The 22,283-nt window shown below is 38.8% G+C and overlaps 1 protein-coding gene and 1 long non-coding RNA gene across 3 annotated transcripts in view; one reads left to right on the forward strand and one right to left on the reverse strand.

Annotated features, from left to right (window-relative positions):
- LOC112541349 (uncharacterized) overlaps nt 1-12,382 on the forward strand; it is a 36,915-nt gene extending 24,533 nt beyond the window's left edge. The window contains exons 2-3 of one of the 2 annotated variants that reach the window (XR_015798261.1): nt 9,053-9,223; nt 10,083-12,382. This is a non-coding gene — a long non-coding RNA (uncharacterized LOC112541349). The remainder of the gene's footprint in view (nt 1-9,052; nt 9,224-10,082) is intronic. The other variant, XR_015798260.1, reaches the window with a different exon arrangement.
- ST8SIA3 (ST8 alpha-N-acetyl-neuraminide alpha-2,8-sialyltransferase 3) lies at nt 113-21,473 on the reverse strand. The gene is made up of 4 exons (XM_007421228.3): nt 21,295-21,473; nt 17,479-17,601; nt 3,219-3,776; nt 113-433 (listed from the first exon to the last, which is right to left on the reverse strand). The coding sequence occupies exons 1-4, from the start codon at nt 21,471-21,473 to the stop codon at nt 151-153; spliced, it is 1,143 nt and encodes a 380-aa protein (XP_007421290.1). The 3' UTR covers nt 113-150.
- Nucleotides 21,474-22,283: the final 810 nt, after the last annotated feature.

A 22,283-nucleotide genomic window follows, 5' to 3' on the forward strand; every position in this document is an offset into this window, starting at 1 on the left:
AACTGTAAACCTCTCCAGAATTAAAGGCTTCCCCACCTCTTTCCTCTTAGAATTCTGCTTTGAAGAATCGCAAATTCAACGGGGACACTTTTTTTTTCCCCCCTCAAAAAACGACAGCGACAATCTTTTGGCACTTCAAGTACGAAATCCTTAGGCACAGTGGGATAAAGTCAGTTTTGCAAGTCCTTCGCCGTGCATTCGAAAGAGCTGCTGGAATTCAGCAGGCAGCTGGTGGGATTCCTGCCACTTGGTCGTGAACTTGGTTCCCTTCTTGTCAAAATAATGGTAGGGAAGGTCTTCTCGATTGTTTGGGTTGAAGCCAAAGGGCCAAAAGCCGTAGAGGTGGATTTCATCGCAAATCGCCGATGCGAGGGTGTACATCAAGATGCCCGTGCTGAGTCGCTTGGGGGCCAAGTGCTTGTTTTTCCAGTACCTGTGAAATAAGAATCCATAAAGTATCATTATTTATCAGAAATCCTATTCCACATGCCTGCTCTCTCTGCGGTTCCTGGATGCCTTGGCAGAGCAGGGCCTTTTCGGTGGTGGCAATGCTCAAAGTTCCTCTACAGACGTATTTACCCAGCTCCTAGCTTCTAGTTTGTCAAGCATTTTGTCAAGATAATCATGCTGGAAATATGGGTGCTGTTATCTCCCTATTTTGTTGCTTACAGTTTGTTTATTTTTACTTTTTTGCTTGATCTTGTTAGCCGTCTTAAGGTGTTTTTTTTTTTTTAATGGCAAAGTTAAATATTAGAATCCGTAAATATCCCGCTGTTTTAATAGCCGGTTTAAAGCAGCCCCGTGATTACCATCCATGCTGGCTGATAACACAAGGGATTCCCACCCTATTTATTAGCTGATGAGGCTCCTGAATAAATCAAGATTTCTGCCCCGATGCTTCTTATTTTCGTCCATAGAGAATTAAAAATATTATACAGTGATGCACTTTGGGAATTTCACTGGTTTCCAGTCTTTCCACTTTGGAAAGCAGAACTAAGATGCATCATTTTAACAAGGTTCTTTCAGTGTTTCTTCTTGGTGTTCTTTATTGTTTAATAATTTAAACAATAATTTAATTTTTTTTAATGAATTTCTTCTTGTGTGGCACTTTTTCTACGAGTTGCTTCAGATGCCCTTTTCATTTGGAGAAGCATGGAATAAATCCAGTGAACAGAATAAATTATTGTTATTATTATTTTACAGTGAAGGCAAAACATTCTTGCACCAGCAAAGATGTTTATCACCTAAGCTTTTTATAAAGGGAACAGCTTGCTGAGTATATATCTATGGATATGTTATTAATTTTTATACTGCAGTTCACCTTTGTAACTAAGCTATACGTGCTGTCTTTATGTTTTTTGTTGATATGTTATGTATTTTTAATCACCATTTTAGCTTTGAAAAAAATGTAATTTTAAGATTTACAAGTGATCCTTGGAAGACGCTGTTTTGAAGGGCAGCATAAACATTAAAAATTAAATTAAATTAATAAAATAAAATACTATTGTTGGGTGTACTCCACTAGGGTAATCTGATGGGGAATTGTATGCCAGTAATAGATGAGTCCCATCTTTTGGGGGGGAGAGCCAGTTTGGTCTGGTGGTTAAAGGCATCAGGCTAGAACCAGGAGACCATGAGTTCTAGTCCTACCCTAGGCATAAAGGCAGTTGGATGACCTTGGGCCAGTCACTCTCTCTTAGCCCTCGGAAGGAGGCAATGGCAAACCACTTCCAAAAATGTTGCCAAGAAATCTGCAGGGACCTGTCCAGCACATGTGTGTGTATGTGTATATGTATATGTATATGTACATGTGTGTGTATATACATCTCCTTTCTTCTTCTCTTGCACCCCTCAATTCCTCTCTATTCCTACTATACCTGTCACAGGTCAGAGCTCTCTTGGGAGCAACTGATTACTCTGGAAAAACCCGAGCTGATGGCTTGAAGAAAATTCTTGAATTCAGCTGAATTCCATATGGTCCTAACAGTATGTTTCCCCTTCCTGATTCTGAATCTAGTTGACTCTCTTAACAATTTGCCTTCTGGATTGCTAAGAGAATATTTTCCTTTATCCCTCACTTCAGCATCTTGCATGAAAGGGAACTGGCCAGCAGATAGTACCAAAGCTGGGCCAGCCACATGGGGAGAACCATAACTTTGTAATAAGGTTTGAGTTCCAAATATGGAAGGATTTGATTCCTGGGGCTGAAAGAAAGGATCAAGCATTAGTTGTTGTGGAGTTCCAGAAAGTTTTTGAGCGTGCATCAGAATGGCTGGCTTGAGGCGGGGAGATTTAAGATAGAATGGGCATAGGCCATGCTGATGACGGGATGATGGAAGCTGAGGTTCAACAAAACACAACAAGAAGACAGCAGACTGGGAAAGAGTGTCACAAGGGGTCAATCTGTGCCACCACATGCCACAAAGTGTGGCTTTGTGTGTCAAGTTGTAATACAAATTCACCTTTGTAGGTTAGCCTGATCTACTGACCCATGAACAAGGCAAAGGCAGCAGGGGACTGGGAAGATCCTGTAATTCCACCTCTAGAATGACACTCTGCATTGTACACTTCTAGTACACTTGAGGCACCTTGGTTTGTTCTATCAGGTTTTGCTCGCTACGTTAGACAGTTCCTGACGTTGGCTTTCCATTCGCTATAGATTTGCTGCCTCTCCTTGCAGACCTTTCCAGAACCACTCAGATTGGTTTGCTTGCCCAGCAGTCTAATCATCCAAGAACTTGGGATAAACTTTAATTTAAATGTTGGATAAACTTTGTGTTAGATCCTCATAGCCTGCTTGGATTTTTGCCAATTGATTTATGAAGAAAAATAATACTGTAAAGAAGCTAGCAACCATCCATACAGAAAGGTAAAGTCTTCTTCAAACACAGTTCAACCTTGATGATCATATGGACATTGTGGTTTTCTTGAGAACTGTATGGAAGTGGTCTGCCATTGGCTTTTTCTGGATTTTTTAAAAAAATTACTAGTCTATCCTATAGCCTTGGGCTCACTTACTTGTTTCTTGTCCAATCTGGTCAGATCCTTCTTAGCTTTTTCACATAGCCAATGTAAGCTAAATGCTGTCTTCTACCTGGGTTCAAACTATCCACTCTCCCTCTTACAACTGCCATAATGTGCATACTCTTTGGTTGCAACTGCAAACAACCTAAGCAAACAGCACCAGAGAGTTAATGATGCACAACAGCAACTCGCACCTGTTAACATGTTGCATTATATTTCCTGGCCAAGCCAACTGGACTTTTAATTGTCCTCGATGCTCAATAAAGAAGTCTACCAAAGTTCTTGTAATAGTGGCTGAAGTATGGAAGAAAAAAGCTGGAATCCAGAGAATAGCTCCATCAAGCTTCTTCAAGCTTAGAAAAAAGTTATTGCGATCTTGAATGGTCAAAAGATTGTTGTAATACTTCTCCAGAATGCTAGGGTTAAAAGTGGTTATGTTGGTTTTCCTCCCAACATCTTTCTGGAATGCTTCTGTTGGTGCAAAATTGCAACGGAAAACAAAATCGTATTTGTCTATTTCTTGTCCACACTGACTGCCGAGAAGAATTCCACTGTTTCCCACAACGGCACAAATATTGTAGTGCTTGTTCTGAATAGGCGAGACATCTGGAAGCAGGAACCGGAAGCTATTGCTAATGGAGAAAACATATTTATGGCTGGAATAATCATAATGCATCAGCTGTCCAATCCGAACCATGTTCTTTGTCAAAGAAAAGTTTTTGATCACATCAACGTGCTGAAGGATTTCTCGTCTAAAAATAATAACAGAAAAACAATTACAATGAATGGTCTCACCTGAAACATCTAGTTATTGGCCTTGTTTTGAAAATGTCTTAAGTTAAAAGACTAATCTTAAAAAGAGACGTAGGACCTCAAACCTCTCATATATTAGGTATGAGTACGTATGGGTTTGGGTGTTGTTTTTGAACATGGATAAACTTTTACCATAATGCACATTTGTATTTTTCAGGGTAGATGAATCAACCATTAACAGGAAGGGCTCTAGTGTGGGGTTCAACTTGATTACATTTCAATTTGATTCTAACTGTATTCCATGTTATTTTCTGCCGATGAAAAAAATAAAGCTGTTCATTCATCTTGGGGTGTCCATTCTAATTCTTTGAGTTTAATGTTTGAGTAGAGGGCATATACACAAAAATCTAGCATACGTGTGTCCACAACTGTACAGTCAATCCAAACTTCCACTGCAAATCTGAGAACTGATCATAATGTCATTTATCTTTTATTTATTATTACTCTTATGATTTCCATAAAAAAGAAAAACAAATAATACTGATAAAATACACATTTGAAAGCATATAGAAAATGTAGCAAGGAGGAAAAAAATCCCAGTAGAAGCTATAGAATACAGGTGGATAACCAACAAATCTAAAATAACCAGCAGATCTAAAATATAATATGGTTAATGTATTCTAATACACCATTAGCAATTTAGAGTACTTTAAGACATTTCATACCCAATTTCCAGTCAAGACATGTCTCTATTGTACTGTAAAACTGTTTGGTTAGCACAACTGAAATCAAAGAAAGGAAAAAGAAAAGCTTTAAATAACAAGCAATAGATTGAAAGAATAGTGTAAATAATGTGTAGACTATAGATCAGATTAAAAATACATATAAACTCTAGAATCCAAATTTGGGATGTATTGTAGCACAGTTCCATGTATAAAACTGTAGTGCAGAAATGATTTCCAAATAAGATTGAATGGTATATCAATTTACTTTTTAGATATAAAATTATTCTAGGCATTGAAATATATTCCCACAGTTTAACTAACCTTCTATATAGGTGATTAGAGACCTTTTCCAATAGCAAGGGTGTAAAATCCTTGCAGCTGTTATCATACAGAATGCCATTTCAGTATGTCTGGGGCAGGGACTGATCCTATAATTTAGGGCTGCATTAATTTTTCTGCAAAGCAATGCCTTAGACTGGATCTGTGATTTTAATCTCTTGCTTTATCTTCCCCAAAGTAAGCATTATGGTCTGGATGAGGACATGACCATAATATTAGGGAGGCACCTATTAATTTCCTAATAGAGGTTGTTCACCTCAAAGGGGACTCCTTCAAAAGCAGGTCTGCAATCTGATATGAAGAGCACCACCATTTCCTGCAGTTAGTCAGCTGTTCTGCCCTCTTGAATTTGATATGAAACTACAGACAGCATAGCTTTAAATGTCCATTCTTAGATTTTGAATTTCTTCCTTTTTTTCCCACTTGACAACTGCTTCTAGCTTTCAAAAACTGCCACAGATCTTGTCACAGAGTCCTCATTTTCTTTCATTTATTTGCATATTCCAAATTCATGATATGCTTAATTAAACAAGTGTATTAGACTAAATTGAAAAATATCTGTAACTATAGATATATGACTTGACTTCTATACCCTATTACCCAATTGCACATTACTTAACAACTACGCAGCAATTCAAATATCAGACCACAACTAATAACCTAATATGACTTAAACGTCTTCTGTGTTACCATGAAAGAAGATCTAATTTTGGCTATTTCTCAAGCTGCCATATCTTGGGAAACTATTAATTGATCTACGTGTGTCATTTTGTTATTTTGTCAGACTATTAACTTGGTTTGCAACAGTTCTTGTTTTATTCTTCATATAATCTTTTGCCTCCTTTTATCAAATATCCTCATCTTGGAGGCACTGGTTGATAGATTGTTTTGTATGTTGTATCCCTGGGTTTTTGGAGCTGGGAAGACAGGACTTCAGTCATGCACTGTTGGATAAAGCTAGTTCTCAGATTCTGAAGGCCCTTAGTAAAGGTAACTTCAGCTCCTCCCCCCTGCCCAAGATGGAAAAGGAAAAGAAGGGCTCATAAAACTGAAGTTTGCCTTAGACTGCATCTGATCTCCTTGGATACTGAGAGCAAGGTGGAAGTGAATCCATTGTTAGGGCAATGAATTCTCTGCTGGTCTTTGCGCCCAGGCAAATGGACAACCTTCCCGCTCTCTGGAACTGGCTGTGGTGCTGAATGAAGGTCGGAAAGATTCATTTATTTATTTATTTATTTCAATTTGCACATCCTGGGGGGAATTTCATTCCAGAAGGCAGGCACTGTGATAGGGACAGTATCCTTCCAGGCTCCCAATAGATGGCATTGTTTAATGGAAGGAATCCAGAGCATGCCAACCATGCCAGCTTGAATTGGCTGGGCAAATACGAGGGGAGATGACCCCAATTGCCCTTTACCTTTCTCTCTTCACTGTCTATAATACAGGCAGTGATCTCATTCACCTCTCTCCCCACAATGTTATAATACTAGAATAATATGATACCAGGAACGTCAAACTCCATAGTCCCCAGATGCCTGAAATGTGCCATACAATTTCAATGGGAGGACACTAATGCCCTGATGTCAGTCTGCCTTCTCTTGTAGTTGGATGGAAATCTTCTTGGCAGGCCTGTGTCTTCACTGACATAGAGTCCAATGGCCAGTTATACGTCACACAAAACGAAATGCAACACTGAAGAAAAGAGAGTGCGAATAATATATATGTGCCTATGAACTAAATAGCGTTAATTGTGTTCATTTAAATTAGAATGCAAATCATCTCTCCATTTTGGGGAAGTCTGTGACCCAGCTGGGTGCTGATGGTAACTCTATTCTTACGGTACTTTATTTTTAAGCTGATAACGAAGTAGCCCTTCAAACAGAGAATTGTGTTTCTTTCATCTAGATATATAACCACCCTAGCATTGGGTACGGTCTCATTCAGAATTGGGAAATGCCTAAGCTTTCAAGATGCTACTGGACACTGGGGAACTTCCAGTGAAATCACTGAGAACTGCTTGGCATTGAAGTCTTGCCAATTTGGAATTAATCTGCAGAAAAGGATTACTTTTACAATGCCCTTAATCAACCAATTTGCCCAGAATGGGATCTCTGTGTGTGCAGAATCGGAGGTGTCTATTAGCTCAATTTCGGTCATTGCTTAGCGATCAGATGCTATTGTTTCCATCACCATTTGGCATTTGAACATGCTGTCTAGGAATCCTGGGAGTTTTAGTCCCAGAGGACAAGTTGATGAAGGATGGAGTAATGCATAACTCATCAATTAACAAAGAACTAAGATCTGAAATTTATTAGCCCACAGAACTAGGCTTGTGGATATATCCATTAGGATCAGCCTACTTTTCTCCATATGAAGCTTACATTATTTTAATAATAAAAGAATGAATGGAAAATTGGCATCTTATAAAGCAAGTGGAAGTTTCCAGGATATTTCCCCCCAGAGCAATTCTGAACCCCACATACAGACATTCTTAGAAAATAAAAATGGCAAGTACCTGTAGCTGAGATTTTGTTAGGAAAGTATTTCCCACCAAAGACAGAGGTAAACTGCGTGGGAACAAGAAATATTTTATATTTATTTTATTCAAAGTACAATTACAGCTGTGTTAATTTGTGAAAAAATATCCCACAGCTCCAAATGCCATTTTAGACTGTCTCTGAGCTGCAAACAGATGGCTGAAAAATCTGTTTAATATTTTTGGATTGATTTGCTTATTCCCCTGCTACTGATTTTAGCAACATTAAAGAATAGTTTTGGAAAACTCAAAAGTTTGTACATTCTTTTGTATGGTTTCGTTAGGTCCAGTAGAATTGGCCTTGCCTGATAGAAATCAATTATAGATTTGGGATTATCCTGCAAATAGAGAATTTTAGATCCTGGGGCTAATGGTCTTCCTAGCAGGAGGGTTTTCCACTACAACAAAATCAATGTATGTTTGTTCATGTATTCCTGATAGGCCATAGCAAAAACAAAGCAAACAAAATAATTGTTTCCTTCTGCCTGCTGTGATGCTAAACTTGAAGTAAAAATCCTAAAATCAACTTCTATAAATATGTATAGGAATTCTGACTATACAAGGGACAGAGGGAGGGAGGAAGGGAGGGAAGGAAGGAAGGAAGGAAGGAAGGAAGGAAGGAAGGAAGGAAGGAAGGAAGGAAGGAAGGAAGGAAGGAAGGAAGGAAATGACAATAAACGATCAGTCCTAACCCATGCTAGTCCAAGTACTGATATTGACCACATCTACTATTGGTCCTATCGCCCATCACTTCTTCCCACAAACCTATGAAGTCTGAGCTTTAGCACCGAGAACCTCCTCTAGCTGCATCACTATTTGGAATGAATGAAAATGGAGTGGAATGGTTTGGCTGTAATTGCCTGGAATACATGACCTGTATTTGTCTATTTCCTTCAAACCTACCCTCTATGTTTTCCTTGTCGTAACTTATTTCTTTTCTAGTTCTGCAAACCCAAAGGTTATCTTCCTCTTGTGTGCTGTTGGTATAATTTGGATCCACATTTGATAAATACTAGACAGCCCTGGGACCCGCCAGGCCATCCTTTGAGAGAAAGGTAGTGCAGTCTGATGTGACCAGAATGAACATTAAATTTCAGGCTGACCATATTTTTTTTACCCCAGTGCTAGATGATCCCATGATCATCTAAAAAGAGAATATATCTTAAATAGAAAAATAAGTCTAGTGGTAAACAAACTTCAATAAGTCAATATTTATTTACCTAAACAGAGAAACAAAATGACCATGGTTGGACAAAAAAGCAGTGGGAGCGGGAGTGAATTCCAACTTCCTGCCAGCTTCCCCATTGCCTTTGCTTGTGGGGAGCTGGCAGGGCCCATTGGACATCACAATCATGTGACTGGAGGGATGCTGGAACAGCCACAACTTTGCGAATAAAAGTGGTCTGAGCATTGTGGAAATTTCAATTCCACAGGAGTAATGGGTCCCAGATTTTTTACGCATTCTTTAAATTAGCAGATTTTAGGTACCTTGATTCAAAAATGGTTGTGGTATAATGCACCATTTGGGCTAACTTGGGGGTACAAACAGACAAACAGATAAACACAATGAGAGTTTTAGTAGTATATAGATAGTTGCAATGTAGGATTTATATCTTGTCATTTCTTCAAGAAATAGAGATTGCAGGAAGCATAATATATTTCATAAACTTTTCAGTGATATAGGTTAATGCTGTGCCTTCTTGGTGGCAGTACCTGCCCTGTGGAACAGCTTCCCCCTGGATTTTGAGATGGCCCCCACCATGTTAGCCTTTTGCAAGGCACTGAAGACTTGGCTGTTTCCCAGGCATTTGGGTCAGGAGGTAGATGAGCTCTGTTACTACTGATGGTGAGTAGGGTTAACATTTTATCCTTGGGTACCAGGGGGTTATGTTTGGTGGGTTTGTTTTAATCTTGTAAGCCACGCAGAGTCACTTGTGTGAGATGGGTCTGCTATGTAAATGATATAAATAAATAAATGTGGTCAAGCTGTGGGCCATCCAAAGGTGCCCCCAAGTATTTTCCTGTTGCTCTCTGAAGCTCTGCAGGATTAGAATAATTACATGCCATTTCCTTTCATCTGGGGGCTGGGGAGGTGTAACAAGTGAAATATATGTTTTAAAAGCCTCCAATAATCTCAACACATCTATTTTAATTTAACACTCCACAAAAGAGCTAAAAATTAAGCAGCCTAGCCCAGCCAGTTAATTCATCATGTAACTGACATATTCCTTGGAACTCTTGGTTAAAATTGAATATGTTGATTATTTTTCTTAAGAGTGTAGTTCGTGGCTGCAAAAAGGGCTACTCACCCTTGCATTAAGTAAAAGACTGTTGCTTCCTGGGGTTACTAGGGGAACTTCTGGATTGAGGAAATATGAAAGCCTAGGTTTGTTCCAGTGAAAACCTAGTGTTTTGCCCTTGGCATTACTATGGTATTCTCTTTTTGGCTTTACGCCATTGTAGAAGGTTGTTTCATTCATTAACACTAACATTATAATTCTTTATATTTAAGGTGGATAATTCTCACATTAGAAAGACAACTTTATGTGGAATTGATAACAGGATATGCTGCAAACATTTCTGTTCTAGCCTCATAATTGAACTCTCTTGCCCTCTTTTGTACATACATGTTTCCTCTTTCAAATTCTCTTCTCTTGTGGTGACACCTTTACTAAAATGGGACTGATCCAAAATGGGTAAGGCAGTCTTTTTCATCCTGATGCCTTGAAGATGTGGTGGACTGGAGGAGATGGAAGTTGGAAACTCATAATCTGCAGAGCCCCAGAATGAAAAAAAGTTATGAGGACAGCTGGTGGATTTAACACTGAAAGTCCATGTGAGGTCTCTATGAGGACCATTGAGAACAGGCAAGACGATAAGCTTGTATTGATTTTGATTTGGATATACAACTTAATAACTCAGTGGAAACATAGGAACCAGCGTTATCCCAAGTCAGTACTGTCTTATGCTAACCAACCGTGTTTTGGGGGGGTTTAGGAAGGATTTTTCCCATCCTTCTTCAAGACGTCAAGAGTTGACATATTTTACCATTAAACTACACCAATCCCCCACCTCAGGGTTTCTATCATCAGACCCTTTGCAAAACTGTCCTGAAACCTGGATTAATTTTAAATCTAAAATGAAAAGAAGTCATAATAACTACATTTATTCCCATTAATGCTTTCTTTGCCTTCATTCTCCTCTGCTTTTTCCATTATTGATATTTAAAATGGCAAACTTTTACTTCTATTCTAATATAGAACTAAATAAGTACAGAATTTCTTAATACAATAGTATTAAGGCATTTCAGAACAAAGACAACATAGTCTCTGGGGTAAAGGAGTTCCTTAAACATAATATTTGGCTTAGCTGCAACTAAATAATATTAATTCCTGTTTGGAGTGAGAACTTAACTGGAGTTGTAGAATTCTGTTATGGAGTCAAGGACTGGAGATAGAAACTTATAATTAAGTCTTGTTTTTTGGTAGGATAATGTTTTTATTTCATTATTACTTTAACATAGCTCCTTTAAAGTCAACTGAATGCTTTGTTGTTTCTTACTTTATTTTTCTTTAAAGATTAGTTTTAAATGTTTTCTGATAAAATGTTACATGCATGTTTTAATAGTCATTGGACTGACTCTGATCATGCTTAGAATAAAACTACAGGAAATTGAATCAGCTTGAAAAATTTAAATTGATTTCAATAGACTTCTCTGAGCATTATTATATCTGAATCCAACTACAGGTAATTATTTGGAAGATGCCTTGTTCCATAAGTTACAGAAAGATGAAATAGACATCCTATTCATATATAAGGATAAAAGAATGGATAATCCTCCTGTTCCAAGTGTTTTCTGTCCTGTGAAGATGGATTATTGATGCTTATGCATAGAAACAATTGGAAGGGATGAATTATGGGACTTGGTCCAAGATAGATTAAAAATAGTTACCACTATTTTTTTTATAATAACATTATAATTAGGATGTGATAGTATTTATTTTAAGAAACACGTTCTTCATGCCTAACATACACACAAGACCATTTTTACCCTGTAACAAAGAAGACAATGTAACTGAGACTCCATCCACTAATACTCCAGCAAAGTTAATTATTTTTCAAACTCTGCTGCGTGGTGAATGAAATGTATCTTTGATTGGAATTGCAATCTGATTGTCACACAATTCTGAGAAAACCTTTGCAATGAAATAATAATCTTTTCTGTTTTAGGAGACAAGAAAGAACTTGGAAAAAGGAATTCCTTCTGCTTGTGCAGAACTCTCGGCCTTAAATGGCTTGAAGAATAATTGATCTGAAGTTCTGAAACGAGCCATTCCAGTATCACAGTTTGACATCTTGAGCAACATTTGTCTGTCTCCCATTTGCAGTCCTAGAACTCCTTAATATTCTATCTGGGGAACATTGAGAATATTAACATTTTCCCTAAAGTGAGTAAGGTTAATAAAAATGCCATTAGAGTTTCCATTTGCTCATCATAAATAAACAAGCTGATTTTGATATAATTACATATTTGCTGCATGTGTATATCCATCTTCCTCTTCATACTGGAGCGTACAACTTGTACCTACTCCAACATTCTGGAATGTGGCTTGAGAGCCTTTCCAAAAAGGGAGTCCACGTTGGTTTTTAATGAGATAAAAAACAGGAAAAGTTTTTTTTAAAAGAAGTACTATACATAGTAGCACAGTAGCTGTATTGTTGTGTTTAATGAATTTAACTTGAATTAAGTGTAAGTATTGAAATATGTAGTTTTTGTCCTGGTTCCATCCATGGCCTGGTCTTATCTCATCTACTTTTTACAGTGGGTGCCCTAGCACTCATCAGAAATCAATGCACCTATTGGTCCATTAAAAGTTGTGCAGCCCTTAGAGTGTAAGAAATGTAGCTGAGGGATGGAAAAATATATGCTACATCTGACATTAGCACTACTGTTAAAAACTGTATTTGTGGAGTCCTTGGTGCTCTCTGAGCTGGTTGTTTGATTGCAGACATTTCATTACCTGACTAGGTAACATCATCAGTGTTATTCAAGTGACTAGACTAGCACTGATGATGTTACCTAGTTGGGTAATGAAACATTTGCGAGAAAACAACCAAGCTCAGAGAGCACCAAGGACTCCACAGTTCAATCCTGAGTTACAGATATTCTCTTCTATTGGAACTGTATTTATGTAAATCTTTCCATTTCCTCTATAATATTCAGGGCACTTTCCCTTATGTCTTGTGTTGCCTTTTGTGTGTGTGTGGTGGGGAGGGGTTGCCCACACTTTCAGTTGTCTTCCACCACAATATGGAGTATGGCAGAGCATCATATGTAGTGTGAGGGTCCAACACAGGTTAAGTATTACAAAAAATTACCATTTTTCTAAGAGGAAATCAGTATAAGATACTAAATTACATGTTTCCTTTTAAAGCAATTTTTTGGAGGTTGTACACAAGTCTTTTTTTTAATTATTATTCTCATTGGTTGCTTAGTATTGATATCACACAATTTTTCCCAGGGTGGGGGAAGTAAATATGGTTGGAAAATATTTGGATAATGTGGAATGAAGAAGTATCAGGAAAGGTCTATGCAAGCCTTCTTGCACCTCTTCCTGATTACCACTTCAAGACTATCTTACATCATGGATAAAGTTCCAGATACAAATCCATGGCTTAGAAATAATTACAATCTTTAATACCATATAAACAAACATGATTACTGCAAGGACTTTTAAGATAATAGATGAAAAGCGTTCTGAACATTCAAGTATGTTCAGTAAAGGCTATGTAGGTAACAAGTTATTTTACAAAATTGGTAAATGAAACTGCATTTTTGTAACTGCTTCTCAAAAAGTGAGTTCCTTGATTTCAGTGCAGCTTTCATGCCAGTTTTAAAACATGTTTTATGAGATGGCAAAAACTCAGCTTGGTCTATAAACATTTGAGAGTCAACAGATTCAGTAGTTAAACTTGTTTTCTCTCCCACAAAATCGGTGAACTTTCACTTGGAATCTAGAGTTCAATGCCTTTGTACTTTTAGGTATAAATTAAAAATCTGATTTGAAATTTCACAGGCAAATGTGAAATGCCATGGGGAGTTCTTCCTATTTCTGAATTTATCTGAACAATTCAAGGTGAACATTTCTTGTTTTACAATAGATGCAGTCGTGATCTACACAACATTGCACTTTTTCAGGTAAACAAACTGTGGCTTGATTTGAGTTACTCCACGTGGGCTTATCACTTTCTAAAAGTGATTAGCATCCCTAGAAAATTATATGTTGGATCAGGGAAGGAAAATGAGTATCAAACTCTTCCAGTCAGAATCTTAGCAGTCCCAGCTTCGTTCTTTCTTTTTTAAATGTTTTATTTAAAACAGAGATGTATTTTCAAAAAAGACAGTATCTATAAACAGTGAAAGAATTACTGAAGTTATACAATTAATGCTCAACATAACATTGATAAAAGATTCCAAACAGAATACTTTGAGCTGTTTTCATGATATGAAAAAGTAGTAAAAATGTTTTGAGCTTAATGCCAAAATCTCCACTATTTTATTATTTACAACTGTTAAAAAAGAAGAAAAAGAAAAAAGTAAAACACGGCTAAAAATAATATAGATAAATATTTGATTTCTGAAATCCCCTTCTTTGTACTCCACCTGATTTGCAGTACTTATTGGTGTAAACTCTAGAAACCAAGTGCTATTTGCCTTGCTGTGTAATATATAATATATAAGAAAGCCATTCTTGCTTAAATTTATCCTAGCTTCTTTCTTGAGATCCAGATGCAAATTTTCTATTTGAGCAACAGATTCTCTGTAAACTAAGTTAATCAGTCATTTCTTTTGTCAAAAACTTCTGGGACTTTGGGATCTGAGTTCTGGGTTTAATGTTTTCTTGAAGAGAATTCTTAGGATCATTCACAACACATAATGGTGATATTTAATTTGATATAATAGAGTTTGTATTGGAAAGCCAATCTTTCAGCTTTATCTGTAAAAGTAAAAGAGTGATATTGTATTTATCTGACAAGAAGACTCCAAATAATTTAGTTTTAAAATGGAAGGATAGCTTAGATTTAAAAGTACAGTAACAGAAGCAGATGATTTTTCCCCCCTGCCTAATCTTCATTACGGAGTGGGTTATTTTAAATACAGTGATCTTCTTTTCAGACAATTATGAGGAAAAAAATGGAGAGAGACCTGTTTTAAGAGTAATACAATATGAACTGCATTGCATATTTAGGGTATAAGTTGTATCCCTATTAAGAATGATGTATTTTTTTCTCTGTTATCCATGAATAGAACAAAACTTAAATTATTCATAATCTAATTAATACTCTTGGGAGGAAGTACTCATTCTTTTAAAATCTATTTTGGATATATCGGAATAAAGAAAGTTGCAATATGGTTCCCTGGAAATAATATGACATCGTGATCCTCTTGATGGAGAAATGCTATAATTAAATTGTTGCTGAATGGACTGTTGCCTCTTTAATGAAATTTCATAGTGTGTTTGGGTCAGTCCTATACAGAACATTAGAATGGGACCTGTGCCGATGACATGCCTAACCCAAATTCCATTGTGTTTGCTCTGTAATTCCAATTTTTAAAGCTATGTAATCCACCATCTAGTTTCTCTTCTGGGCAGGACCAAATACAGTGTAATCAAATCAAGTGCTAACATATCTACTCTTATTACCCAGAACTGAAGCTGTTTCCATCCTATTTTATTTTATCTGACTCCCAACTCCACCACCCCAAAATTGTATTTAAAACAGTGCAATATTGAAACAGGTTGATTATTTGAACAAAATATTTCTGGCTATTTGGGAATCAATATCTTTCACTCAGCCTATGTGGCTTTAATCCCGGCTTTCTGTTAGCTATGATTAAGAAATTAATAGAGAGCTTTAAGAAATTAATAGAGAGCTAAGGGACAGCTCATATTTCTCATGTTTTCTCTTTTCTTTGAAAAAAAAAATTTCTCCCCACAGTATCCGTGGTGAAAGAATATTTGGGTGGCAATGGATTTTGTTGTCAAGGCTAACCAGGATTTATTGAAACCAGAATCTTTAAACATTGATTCAACCAAGAACTTGACCAGGTCTTTGCAGTGCCATCCTAACTGAACAATGAGTTGGCTAGAGGAGATTAGGTGGAGAAACACTTCTATTAACAGGGAGCCTTGCCAGTTGACCCCAGAATCTGCCATCATAGATTGACCAGCTACATTGTCCTGCTAGCAGAGAGGTTGAAAAAGTATGGAGAAGGAAGCAAGGTATGCCAAACTTCCAGACCAGTGTTTCTCAACCTTGGCAACTTTAGGATATGTGGACTTCAACTCCTGGAATTCCCCAGCTGAAGTCCACATATCTTAAAGTTGCCAAGGTTGAGAAACACTGCTCCAGACTATTGTTTCCTACCAATTCCAGTCTTAAAAACTGAACTCACTTCCCCTTTCAACCACATTTCAGTAAGCCTCATACAGACCTGGTAGGCTTCTGGCTGCTTTGGCCAGTTAGTATTAGGTATCTAGCCACAGAGACTTCATTAAGGCAAATTAATTCTCCCGGAACTGCGGAGGTGATGTGTGGAGGAAGCATGCAATTTCATTCTATTTTATTTTGATAGCTATTTATATATTACTCTTTAATTATATGATACATATATTGCATTCATTCTGTAATTGTATCCCAGTTGCTTCACTGTATTAGGTAGTATTTATGTCTATACTGATCCATTCATTAGATTCAGCGCATGATAATACCATCTCAGGACTGAATAGAAGTCTTGGTACAACTTGACCTATTTTGAATGTAAAGGAAGCAAAACTGCTAAAAAAAGAGAAAAACATTAATCCACCATACCACTTCTACGTGGTTTCCTTGCACTGTATCTGGGGTACTGTTGGCAGGCAAAAAACCCCCCACTCGAATTACAACCCCACTTCATATTCACACACACTGGCTTGGTTCATATAGTTCATACTAATGAATTAGTATGTAATGCCAAGCCATACTTTAGGGGGTGTTTTTTGTTCTTGGCTTAATGTTATGTGTGAACCAGGCCACTATGGGGTTTTCAGTCAATCATGGATAAAGAATCCTGGCTTAGTGATATGTGAGAACACAATCAATATGACACCATTATAGGGCTCTGCCAACTGAAGTTTCCAATGTCCCAGTATGACCCCACCAAGAAGTAGAACATTTGGAAAGTAAAAGAAAAATTGGCTGACTATCTTATCAGTCCTTTATGTCCCCTAAACTTTTTCCTAGTAGCCATTTCCCCTTGCTTTCTCCCTCTACATTTCTACAGGAAATTAGTGACTAAAAAGAAACAGATAATAAAGTCATTGAGTTGGTGAGTCATACAAGCCATCATGTTTAGAATTGTACTTGATACAAGTAGTTCAGACCTATAATGCCCCCAATCTCTTACTGAAGAAATCAAGGAGTGATGAACCATGGATACCAACCAAGAAACCAAAGCTGGCTTGCTTCCTCTGGGTGGCTTGCTTTCATGCACATTGCTAAGCCAGGTAGTTTTAATCATGTTTTGCTCAGCCCATCATAATAACCACATTATAGCTTAGTGATCAGTGGGAACCAAACCATTACGTTTGCATGGATGTTTCTGGATGTGATTTCTACCCACTGCTCCATATGCTTGGTGCACCTTTCTCTGCTGATTTCAGAATTCATAGCTGAATTTCCCTGAAAAGAAACTGCTCTCATTTTGGCTGCTACATTGGAACAAGCTTTACCATGCTAATCTGAAAAGAGTAAAATGGGCAATAACAATGTATGTTCTCAAAACAGCAACGTTCAGTGTCCCAAAATGATACCTTCATTTTTCAGGCTCAAATGATTTGAGAGATAATTAAAATACCTGGGGGAAAATGAGAATTTCTTACATTTAGGATATTTATTCCCTAGGTCACTGATACAGTTGGGCATTTTTGACAATTTTCAAGGGCACAGCTAACTGTTGCCAAATCATAGGAGTGGCTGCACTTAAAAGCTAGCCTTTAGGTGGATTTACCCAAAATGTAGAGTTACCCCGAGCCTGGATGGCCTCTCACTTTTCCTCACCTTTGCTGTAAGAATGCTGTTCTGTTGAATGTCCACTTGGGAGCCTTATCCTGCACCTCCTGGTTCAAGGAGTTTGTGTTGGGTACAAAGGAAGGATCAAGGAACTTCAGTGCAAACTGTGACCTGAAACAGATCACATATTTATGCAATCAGTGAAAGTATTTCTCACATTAAGGGCCAAATTAATGATGTTATCATTTCTAGTCACTCTTATCAGTGTTACCCAACAGAAGAAGAAATTCTCTGATGCATGACTCTCAACATCTAAACATGTTTAGATGGATGGAAATTACTGATTTTCCTTTCGGATGAGCAGCTTGTTAGAAATAGGCTATTTTTCTATATGGAGGAAGGTCTTTATTCCTCAGAGAAAAGTATTTAAAATGTTATTACCCTTCTAACAGCCCAACTGCCAGGAAATATATTATGATTAGGTTGCATTAATTATAAAAACTAGTACACTATCTCTAGTCAGAATAAAGAAAGAATCAGGATAGTTTAGCAACTGAATTCCTAATTCCTGAAACCATAATTGCAGACACCTTCATGTGAAGATCTTTTGGGGGTCTTCTTTTTTCCAGTAATATGGATACTTCATGATTTTGAGTATTCCACAGCAGTTAACCAACCTTTACTGATCCCCAAAAAGCCAAGCTGGTTAATACTTGGAAGGATAATATAAGATCCCATAGAGGCTAGACTTTAAAAGTCTCTCTCTCTCTCTCTCTCTCTCTCTCTCTCTCTCTCTCTCTTTCTCTCTCTCTCTCATCCATGGCAAATGACTTCTATGTGCTACAGTTTTGACCTGTTCTCCCTCTTCTCTAAGCTCACTTTTAAATCTCTCTTTTCAAAGATCCAGTATATCTTCGGTCCAGCCTTTCATGAGTATCCCCTCTCTAACTGAATGCTCTCTACTTTCAGCACCCTTTTTCTTTTCTACCTACTCATTCTGTCTTTCATTTCACTGCCTGATTTGTTCTCTTCCTTGCATGACTATGATTCTAAACTCCCCTCTGTTGCAGAGATTAATCACAACTTCAGTTCTTTGAATGTTGGTTCTTATGCAGCTAAAATGAAAGCATCCATGAACATTATCATTAGGACAAGGGGGGGGGGGTTGCTGGAGGATTGGGGATGTTCAGTCATCATCCAAAGATAAATGAGGGTTGGAGGGAAACAGAGAGGATCCCCTAGGATCATATTCTCTGATATTGGGCTACCACTCCCATTATTCTGTACCAGATAATAGATTGTGAGAATTGTAATCCCAGACCTCTGGTGCTTGCCAGATTCCGGAACACAGGATTTCTCTATTATTGGATGACTTGTACACAGCAGTATCTAAAAGTAAGTTCAAGCCTATAAAAATTATGCCACAACTTTCTTTTCTAAAGCTTGCATAAAATTCTTTGATTTCAATGGAATGTATTGCTAAGTTCGCATGGAATGTCAACAGAATGACCATTCACAGGCATCATTTGCCTTTATAATCTGATAATAGCAACCAGAAAAATAAAAACAAAAATAAAAATCTGTCAGACATAAAAAATGAACTAAACTGATTATGAATCAGCAATATCTTTAAAATAAAATTCAGTTCCATAGTCATTTTTTCTGAACATCTAAATGTAGTTCGGGTTGGCTTCCAAGCTGAAAATTACATGAGTGCTATGGACAGAAACATAGGATAATACATATTATTAAGACCCTAATATATAATCATACATGACCGTCTTACATGCAGATATTTTAGTAGGCGCGCACATTTGTGCAACAATCATATCTGATGTGTTAGATGAGAATTTCACATTTTCTTTAAAAAAAGGGTGGGCAAAATATAGTCCTCCATTTCTTACTGAATCACAACTCCTAGACAACATGATAAATGTAGTTCAAACATGCGGTGGAGCACTTGTTTCCTACTCTTAATCTAAAGCATCCTCTAGTCTGCATATATATTTTTTCTAATTTATCTATTTATCTGTCATGATTAAGAGTCAGTATACTGCAGAATATCATTTTGCAGATATGATAGCTTCTCCATAGCAATGCCATAACAGGATGGAATAATATTATTTTCTCTTGTCCTGGGAGTTATGATCTGAACCAATTAGTTCAAATTGCAACAAACAATCCCCTAAATTGCAACATGCAGTCGTAATTAGGATTTCAGTCCAACCTGAGAATTGACTTCCTGATGGTACCAGCTATTAGACAGTAAACAGACAGACGTGAAGGGTGGTGGACTCTCTTCCATTAAGGAGAGAATGGATGGTTACCTGCCAGAGGAATATATAGCTGCATATTCCTTCCATAGCCAGGAGCTTGACTAGATGAACATTAAGTGGTTCCTCCCTCCTATCCCTATGATTCTATCAATGTGTAGCAACCTGATCAGATGTTTGTGGTGAGTCTCCATGATAGCCACCACAAGGAAAGTTCCGTAAAGAAAACGTACAGGCCAGGCTTCCCCAGCTGGCTGGAGCAAGCTGGGAGCTGCTGTATGGTATATCTGGGAGTTATGAGCTTGGAGAGGGCTGCTACAGCTGCAGAGGGTTAATGATGACTATGAAATGGCTTTTATGTGCCACACTTAATGTTAAGATGGCAGAACAGAGCAGCAGTTTCCAAGCAGATTCCACCAAAATGAATGTAGGGAGCTACACCATACCCTAAGCTTGTTTACTCTGATGGGGACAGAAAGCTTAATCATAGATTACATCTTTCATTCCTTGGGATGCTTTAAACTACTGGGTTTTCATGTGGAGTATTTTAAAGCCGGGGCCTTCAGAGCTACGCCGGGTCATCATGGGCCTGTACTTCAGTGTGGACTGAAGATCAGCACAATGGACAGGGGCCTTGCCACTCACCGCCCCCCCCCCCGCCCCCCGGAGACGGTCGCCTTGTTCTTCCGCTTTCGGCATCTCTGCCCACTTTTAACTCTTCCCAGGGCGGTGGCGCGGGGTGCCAAAGACATTCCCCCGCAACCAGCGTGAATGCGCGCGTGGGGAGGCGTGCTCCCCTGGCCAAGAGACCCTCCGAGCTGCCCTAGCCTGGCGTGTATTTGTGTGGCCTCCGGACTTCCAGGGAAGCCTGAATTGCTCCCACGACTTCCGGCTCACGCCTGGCTAGAACCACCCCCTCTCCCCCCCACTGCTAATTTTCTGGCCCTTGGCTCCCCGGCTTCAAACGGGAGACGGAAAAGCAGGAGGGGGTCCGGAGAGTCCGCGGCAGTTAGGGAGGCGAAGTCAGACAAAGGAACCCGCCGCCTTCTCCTGCCCGGCCGGAGCTGCCGGGGGGAGAGGCGGAATCGCGAGGGCAATTGAGACCCGCCTCGGTCGCTTTTCCCTCCGCCGCTTTGCTCATTTAAACGCTGCGTATCTGCGGTTCCCCAGCGCCGGGGAAGACGCGGCTCGTCTTTCCCCTCTCCGGCCAAAGAAACAAGGCGCCTGCGCCATTAGTCCGTCCTCCGCCCGGAATATACATGAACCGAGCAAACCGTCAGCTGCCCATCATATTATATATCTGTTCCCCCCCACCCCTCACTCCGCCACCCCCGCCGGCCCCTGATGCAAAAGCTCAAAGCTGCGCGGCCGATCGATTTCCACACAAAGCATTTTAAAGGAGGGGGCTTCGTACGGTTGGCACGAAAGCCAGAAAGGGGTAGGGGTGTCCCGGAGCGTGGATTCAATAATAATATTCCCCCTCTCCCTCCTCCCCTCCTCCTCAGCGTGCATACCCTCTACCCATCTCGCCAGCATCCTTCTCCTCCCGGGAAAGAGAAGGAGATCCATATATAATTGGACCAGCACTCACCTAAATCCAGCATGGAACATGTACATTCTTGGCACTCCTGTGTTGGCATATTTGGGAGTGGTGAAGATATTGTCTTTTTTCAGGGACACGTAGCTGATCAAGGACAAAATCAAGAGAGCAACGCTGACCATCACTAGCCCCAGAACACTCACCACTCGGACCATCTTGCAGCTTCTCATGCCTGGGGCGGGAGGGGGAGAGAGAGAGGGGGAAAAAAAAAAGATATACCCTGGGTTGTGAGCGCTACATTGGAGTTAACACACCCAGAAAGGAGGGATGGATGGAGCTGGTGCGTGTGTGCTTGAGTGTGTGTGTGTCGATATGGCGAAGAGCGAAGGAGGGGGAGGGAAAAACACATGCAACTAAAGGATTAACGCACAGCATACAGGCACACACATGAGCTCAGGCAGATGATGATGATGATGATGATGATGATGATGATGATGATGATGATGATGATGATGATAATGCACATGGAGCTGGTTAAGATCAGGAGTGTTAAAGAAAGAAACTGAAGGCTTTAGTTTAGCAGCTCAAGAACAAGCTTTGCCGACTAATTGCATGAAAGTGAAAATTCATCATGTAGCAAACAATATTAAATGTCGCCTTTGTAGTGAACAGGATGAAACAATTGACCATTTGATCAGTGGCTGCAGCAAAATTCCACAAACTGACTATAAACAGTCATGACTGAATTGCTTAAATTATTCATAGGAAACTTTGCTGGAGGTTTGGATTTGAATGTAGTAAGAACTACTGGGACCATCAAGTGGAGAAGTTTTTGGAAAATGAGGGGGTTAAGATCTTATAGGGCTTTAAAATCCAAACAGACAGGCACCTTGTTCATAATATGCCTGATATAACATTGAAAAGAAGAAAGTGTGGTTCATTGATGTTGCTATACCAGGTGATGCTAGGATAGAGGAAAAACAAGGGGGGGGGAAATAAATATTGGGACTTGCAGATCGAAGCTGAACGCTTATAGGAAA

This window comes from Python bivittatus, unplaced genomic scaffold (genome assembly GCF_059951505.1).
Source record: "Python bivittatus isolate LINGU-HERP-01145 unplaced genomic scaffold, Pbiv_v1 ctg000570_np1212, whole genome shotgun sequence".
Lineage (NCBI taxonomy): Eukaryota > Metazoa > Chordata > Lepidosauria > Squamata > Pythonidae > Python > Python bivittatus.